The sequence below is a fragment of the Anarrhichthys ocellatus genome, unplaced genomic scaffold (assembly GCF_004355925.1).
Source record: "Anarrhichthys ocellatus isolate YVR2014 unplaced genomic scaffold, GSC_Weel_1.0 scaffold28, whole genome shotgun sequence".
NCBI classification, from domain to species: Eukaryota; Metazoa; Chordata; class Actinopteri; order Perciformes; family Anarhichadidae; genus Anarrhichthys; species Anarrhichthys ocellatus.
The window spans coordinates 3,472,330-3,480,265 of record NW_022280058.1 but is presented as its reverse complement, the minus strand read 5'-3'; the positions used below and the strand labels follow the sequence as shown (position 1 = coordinate 3,480,265).

Sequence of the window (7,936 nt, the reverse complement as noted above, 5' to 3'; positions counted from 1 at the left end):
GAGAGAGAGAGAGAGAGAGAGAGAGAGAGAGAGAGAGAGAGAGAGAGAGAGAGAGAGATATCTCTCCATACCAGACATGTTGGCTTGACAGGTGCCCAGGGCTTGCAGGATGAGCTGAAGCTCTCTGACAGCTGCAGCAGCCTCCTCTCCACAGCTCATGTCTGGCTCCATCACCAGCTCCATTAGACCTACACCTGTCACACGTGAAGACAGCTGTGTTTTACATCTCCAAGGTATCTGTCCCATGGAACTCTGGAACAAACCTGAGCGGTTACCGCTTTGTTGAGCAATTTAAATCTGGAGAATAAAGTCTGACTGAACAGAGAAGGTTGCGGTTCTAAAATATTTATCTCAGTCATGAAAAGACCAAAACCAACAATGCGTTAGTACGTTTCTTGATGGTATTTTTTGGGGGCTCATTGTTGGGGGGGGTCTATGGCACAGAGAAATAAAGTATATCAGGCTTTGGCTGCACAGACAATACACATTAGTAGGATCGATTTATTGCTTTGCATGGGATTTTTTGACAAAGAGAAAAACATAGAATACCCCCAGACGTATCCTTTAAATTCAGGGCACGCACTAACACTATCTAACGTTACCCGCTCTGTTGAGGTCGATGAGTGTCTGGCTGCGGAGGTCATCGTGGAGACTCTTGCCACTGTCCTGCTCCAGCTGAATCTGTTTGATGGTGACAGTTTTCCTGATAACCTGGCTCCTCTTCTTTCCTCCGAGGAGGCTGTAGGTCAGCATTCCGTCTACTGCGATGGGCCGCCGTAGCTGCGTGATCTGGTATCCAGCCTGAAATTTGAAAATACACGAGTCTGTATAACATTCGGCCCTGTAAAGCTCTGGTCAGCAGGGTTGTGTAGTACCGGAAATAAAACATTTTAATTCATAAAACAGTCTTTTGCTAACTGATATTCTTCTTGATAATTTTGGGATTGAGCTGGGCGGTATGTCCTCTGTTAATTAAATTCATGTTAATTGGTAATGTTACAACTACAGCACGATGGAAACACTTGGCTGTACTTTTGTTAGATGTCAATGCTTGCTGTAGCTATTTCCAGTGTAAAGACGTGTACTGAAAGTAAAAATATGAGTAAATTTGGGTCCGTAAAAGATACATAATGTGAATGAATGGAATGAGTAACTGAAATATCATTTTTCAAAAGGAAATTGCGGATGTAAGATACCATTCTCTGTCCCACTATTTTGGTGAAATACCAGTGATGCATGCTGCAGTGCTTGTCATCATGGGTCTATGTAGAGGTGAGGCAGCATCAATTAAAACACAGTGCAGGCTGATTGGCTGAGCCGTCACTACAATGCTGCCACTTCACTTCAGGTTCCTACAAAACATAAACATGTCATCCGCTCCGTTATTCCTAAAAGAATCAGCTGCCCCCAAGTATTGATTCCCCACGTTACTATGGCAACCCCATCACAGGAACTTCACATTTATCATACTTATGCTAAAGAGAGTGAGGACGTGGGAGAGGAGATTGGGGGGGGGGGGGCTGTTCGTCACTGGCTCTCTGTACAATGTGCCTGATCGACACAATCAATCAGCTGCTCCTTTTAAAGTAGGTGGGAGAGAAAAAAGACACACTATTGGGGGGTTTCTTCTTCAATTCCTGTTCTTCTCGGTGGATTTAATCTCTAAATCTGCTGGATTTTTTCGTGAATACTGTTGCAGTTTATCATAAATCCCCTGTTTCTTACTTGATCTTTTGTCTGTATCTGCAGGGTGAAGCTCACGCTTGCTATACTGTACATTCGGGAGCATCTGGATAAGTGCTCTGCATTCCCTGCATAACAAATCAACGGCTGTTGCCACATAATGAAGGGTGAGGCAAGTCCGCTGCCAATAAGATCCTGGTAGCCACATTGAGTTTTCCCAATTACACTCTAGGCCCTAATGAGCAGTGATGCTCCAAACACTCCCTGTGACTCCTCACCCTTTTTACATCCAAAGTCACAGATGCATGCATGCCCGCTCACATAATGTACATAGAGGATTGAACACACGGACACACACACACACACCAAAATGTTATTCTCTGACTAATGTCAATGGCACTAAACAAACAAAAGTCAGTCAGCCGTCTCATTCCTCCCATCGGCACGCTGACGGTTTCCTCAGCTGCATAAGGGGGTCTCAAAAACATTCATAGCTCCCATTAAACACATGTCAAAGCTACAACAGCCAGGCCATGTCTGTTTATTCGTTAGCTTAATATCTCAAGGAAATTGTAATTGTTTGCTGTTGATGGTCGTTTAGTGTGGAGCTGCTGAGGCATGTTATTAAAAGGCTGTTTAAAAACAATATATTTGTGCCTTGCCTGCCAGTCCAGCTGAGAGCTGGTTGGACAGCAGCATTAATCATTTAATGAGCAACTGTGGTGATTTACAAAATGCAATCAGGGATTTCTCGCGGAACGTATCAATAATGTACAACGCAATTTACAAATGTATTTTTTCAAGGGCGGGATCATTTCTCCCTCGATCCTGCTATTTGATTTCATGAGCATTGATTACACTCAAACTTGAGGTCGAATGTGAAAAATCTCCCATCATCTGCATAATTCAAACCACTCTGACTTCAGTTTATCAAGCCGTTTCACGCAACATCACTCTTTTTGAGCAGCTGGACTAATGCAAACTAAATAAAGGATTAAAAACAAGGCAACAGCAGCTATTGTGCACAGTGCATCTAAAGCTAGGTTCAGGCTCGACCAGCCGGCATGAGTTGTTTGGGATATCTCGCAGAAAAATAAAAATTACAATCGGGGTATTATCCTCCCTGCTGTGTGTGTGTCAACTGTTCAGAGTTATTCCAAAAGGAGGTGATGCAATCTTGGGCAAACACACAAAAGAGCAAGAGGAACCCAGCAGTAATCCCTCAGCTTCTGGGAGGATTTTGCTGGAATTTTCGAGATACACGGACTCTCTGGGGAGATAATATATCCCGAGTATTGCGATTGAAATATGTACTGCTGCAACCATGTGATAACCAGTAAAGTCTGTGAAATATGAAATGGGGACAAAACTCCATCTATCAAGATCTACATAAAGCTGGTGTGCTCCGTTAAGCCTTGTCAGTCGAATTGTCACAATGCAGTCAAGTTAGCTAAGGAATCAGAGCAGAAACTCATCAGAAATATCAATAATATCGATCATTTATATCAGTGCTATAAAGTACTAGAAACAGGGCTATAAAGAAATACCAGCTGGTGCTCAAAGTCAATGTATTGCCTGCTACTTCATGTGGGCACAGTATTCTCATTTAAAGCCACATCTTTGGGCAATTTCTATGAGGAAATCTATGACTTAAGTTCTCCGTTGCCCTCCTCATCACCTTGCCCAAAGACCGACATGGAACACTCAAAATGCTAAATTCTCCAACAGCTTTGTTCTGAGAATTTCTCGATTTATTAGAAAACCTCTCTGTAGAGCGAGTTCCTGTGACATTTTGTCTTTTCCGTCTAAGCTTTAAAATGTCACTCATAATAGAAGTAAAATTACCCTTGGGCTCTGAGGGGTAGTGAGACTTTGCCATGCGAGCCCTCCATTACAGAGAGCAAAGTGAACATCACTTGGGCGAAGCTGATATATGGAAATATCGATGTTAGAGTATTTTTAGTACCTCCTCTACCTTACCAGACGGCAATATAGAATGAGATCACCACCATTACCAAATACCAGCGCCTTCACTAATGAAATGGCAGGTATGTAAGTGAAGTGGGTAACTACTGAAGATTGTCTCTTAAGCTTACAATTATTTTACTTTTACTTAACTATTTACTTTTCATGTTCAGACAGTTCATAATCAAAAATACCACACTCAGAAATGTCCAGTTTAACAACACTACCTTGGATTTTTTAAGATCCAAATAATGATTCAAATTATGTGAATTAAAGAAAGCAATCTCCAAATGATCAGCAAAGACGTGGAGAGGGATATGACCTGTGGAAAATGTGCAAATAGAAGTGCACTGAAGGAAATGAGCTGGTTAGTGAAAAAAAACACTGGCCATATTCTTTAACAGCTTTCGGTGTCATTCGTCTGTACGTGTGGCAAATAGCCTTTTTGTTGCTTCAGCAAGACTTGCTCACTATTTCAATTAGAGCTCATGGCAGGGAGAGTGCAGTGGGAAAGCCGTGATGGACAAGTCGGAGGGAGACGAGGACAGCTTACATCAAAGCTAAACCAATGATGCAGCATGGCGGACTATAATGTCTTCACACTGCTGTTTGTCAGATAAAGTACCCCACTAACGTCTGTGCCAACACCCCTTAAATCCTATAAGTGTAGCACGGAAAGAAACAACTGAGAACAGGGAGTGAAGAACTCACAGGGAGGTCGGCGTAGAAGTAGTGTTTCCTGTCAAAAAGTGATTTCTTGTTTATGGTGCAGTTGAGAGCCAATCCTGTCATCACTGCTGCCTCGACACATCGTTTGTTCAGGACCTGGGGACACACCGGGACATTACCTGATGAGCGGACAAGAAAGTGATAAAAAAAAACAACAACAACAACAACAACAGGTAATCTTTGTCTGATTCCAGTTAAACAACACTTACGGGTAATGTGCCTGGTAAGGATGCATCAAAGGGAGACACCAGGGAGTTCGGAGGTGCTGAGAAGCCAACCGGCGAGCCGGAGAACAGCTTGGTTTTGGAGTTAATCTGGGCATGGACTTCCAAACCCACCACTCCAACCAGCTGCTGGGGAGCACTGAGAGAGAGGGAGATGTTTGAATACACTTCAAACTGAGGCTGTGTCCTGATTCCCTGACACAACATAACTCTAATTAGGTTGAGAGTATTCAGTGTGTTAAAACTGGAAAAGTGACTGAGCTAAGTAAACTGAAAAAAAAGGCAGTATGCGTACTAAAAAACGCTTGAATTCTTTAGTCTTCTTGTGATTACACTAGTATCACACAATGCAGAAAGGAAACAGAGTTACAACTGAAAAAAAGAGACAAATGATTTGCAAATGGTGGTGAGGTATTAAACATTCTGCTTTGAGCTTGTAAAGGGAAATCCATTAACTTGACATCCAATGGCAAACTGTTTTCCATTAGTGTGTCAATATCTTGTTTACTAATTCAAAAAAGATAAGATATAGTAGGCCTACATAATGCATATAACTATTATGTAGTATGGTATTGGGACTCTGCAATTATTTAGTCTTGTGTCAAAGTTGGTTCCCCCTTCAAATAATATTTTCTGTAGCGCTGACCTCTTTGGATGAGTTTACCACGTAATTTGGGTGAATGTGATTAGGCGTTACAGAGATGACTGCCTGGGTTTAGACCTGATTTGGAATTAAGCACCGCAGTAACGTATAAACAAGTCTTTTGTGTCTCTGAAGGGATCGTCCTAGCAATTTAATCAGGGCCATCCCTCCCCTGAGACCAATGAGATGTTCCTCCCCCTCTCTGTGCATGTGCTCAGAAGTCCTATACTGGAAAAACATGGCTCCTTGTTTGCTGTGCGTTTATCTGATCAAACACAAATTCATTGAGGAACAGGCTATTGAAGCACAGCACCACAGTCTTAAAACTAGAATTGGACCATGAGACCCGTTTTAATGCCAGTTTATATTGTGCCCTAGTAAAGCATCTCTTACACTCAACAAAGTTACATTCAATCATATTACCAAGCAGTGAAACCAAGGCCTTTGGGGGTGCTGGGGCCCCACTTTGCCCAGTTGGCAATCCAGCCCAGAAGTTGTGTTTGGAGGCTACACATTTATTTTATTTTATTCATATTATTGATTCAACAAACTGGGGAGAGCTTGAGGGCAGGGGGTGAACCACAAAAATATGCTACCCAGTTGCATTATGGGAAGTGTAGGATCCAGTGTTTTGGAAACTTGATATCGCTGGACTTCTATAACTAACTTGAAGGGACAATCTAAATCCGTGTGCAGCTATTGTTCGTAACCAGGTCAGCGGCATTATGAACCAAAGTATTCCGCTATAACAGCTTCACTTACCTGTTTGCTCTCAGCTGCAGTTGGCTGTCGCATCGCGAACTCGGTGTGCTTATCCGTCTAATAACACACGCAGCCTTTGGATACAATACTGATATCTGTTTATTCATATTATGTAGCAGCTCACTTACTGCTACAGAGGAGGCAGCCATGTTGGAATGTCCCTGAGAACCTGGGAGTTGTAGTGTTTTAAACTGACAGTTTATATGACAGTGTACGCCGCTGGGTTTCACGTTAAAACTACAAAGCCCAGTCTTGGTAACGTTTCCGGTTTCTGACATAAGCTGCGTCATTTCCGTTTGTCAACTGGCGGGACTTCTTCACATGATAGCTGCAGCGGCGCAGATCAGGTTGTTTACAGACTTTAAAAAATTGATTTTACAGGCACCGCTGATTTAAAAAAACACAATCATACAACATGATGGCTACGAACGGAAAGGACGCCTGCGGATTAAAAGGAGACGAGCTATCTGTGTCTTTAAATGGCGGAAACGAGGCTTTTGCTAACAAGTCGCACTCACCGGTGGTGAACGGAGCAGCGACGGAGGCACCGTGTCGCTCCAAGCTGCAGAACGGAGGAACCGGGGTGGAGAGGTTCACCTTCAGCCCCGAGCCCACCGTAGAAGACATCAGGCGGATGCAGGCGGAGTTCACGGACGAGAGGGACTGGAATCAGTTCCACCAGCCCCGCAACCTGCTCCTGGCCATGGTCGGCGAGGTGGGCGAGGTGTCGGAGCTCTTCCAGTGGCGCGGGGAGGTGGCCGAGGGCCTGCCGGACTGGACCGAGACGGAACGGGAACAGCTGGCACAGGAGCTGAGCGACGTGATGATCTACCTGGTGGAGCTCGCCGAGAAGTGTCGCGTTGACCTCCCCCAAGCCGTGCTTCGTAAAATGGCCCTGAACCGACTGAAATACCCCGCCAGCAAGGTGCACGGATCAGCCAAAAAGTACACTGAGTACGAGGACTAGAGTTCGGGTGTCAATCAGGGGACGCTGGTTTCAGTGACTGTTGAAGCTGCTTAACTGTTTACATTTTATCCCTGGGTTCAAATTACTTTTGTTCCTGGGTTGACTTGTTGCATAACGACACGTGTATCACAGAAAACACACGTGTTAGCCTGTTGTCTATATGCAAAGTCATTTTTCCTTGGCAGGAAAGCCAATACTATAGGCTGGCTTTTATTCAGTTTAACTTTTAAATTTTCTTTTTGCTCATCATTGATCTGTCAGAGTGAATTTGGGGCAATGCCTGCTCTGCAGAAAATATGACTGTTGTGCAGTGCCCTTTTGGGAGCCTTTTAGAAGAATTTATTTCTCACTGAACATTTTAGAAAATCCAGCTTGGCTCCAGTTTAGGAGTGTGACGGAGTGAATTAGAAAGATGGAGTTGAAGCAGATTGTGATTGTCCAGACCATCCCTGATCAAATGTTGTTGTGATTATTAGGTTTTTGAATTATCCTCCTTTTCCCATCAGGGTTTAATCAACTAATCTGTTTTGTTCACATCACAACTGTCACTTTTTTTTCTGAATTAAAAGTCGCTTTAATTCTTTACTGTCTATTTTCCACTCATTTGTCGGTCAGTCAAACGTGTCTGTGATGGTGAGCAGTGGCTTGTTTGCTGTCTACATGCATGTTAAGAGCAAACACGAGCGCCTTCAAATTCATTTCCACTCAAATTAGATAGACCTAGCTGTGAGTAATGCTCTAATGATACAACAGCCCTCTTACATCGAGGTTTTGTTTTACATCTATGATCATTTTGGAAACTGTACTTTAATGTTATACTGTATTGCTTTGTACAGAGCGGTATTTCTAATACTTACTCTGTCATTCATGGATATGGGTTGTCCAAAAATATTACAAATATCTGTTTAATGTAACACAATTCAAATGCACCTCTGAAACAAATTGACATAACTTCCCTTGAAG

At 43.2% G+C, this 7,936-nt stretch overlaps 1 protein-coding gene across 1 annotated transcript; it reads right to left on the bottom strand.

Moving 5' to 3' along the window:
- Positions 1-48: 48 nt before the first annotated feature.
- Positions 49-7,842, bottom strand: gatb (glutamyl-tRNA(Gln) amidotransferase, subunit B; the record flags this gene model as incomplete). Its single annotated transcript, XM_031862980.1, has 6 exons — positions 7,831-7,842; positions 6,525-6,910; positions 4,587-4,740; positions 4,360-4,473; positions 603-801; positions 49-194 (listed from the first exon to the last, which is right to left on the bottom strand). Coding segments are annotated over exons 1-6 (1,011 nt in total), but the record flags the coding sequence as incomplete, so codon positions are not given.
- Between the last annotated feature and the right edge of the window lie 94 nt (positions 7,843-7,936).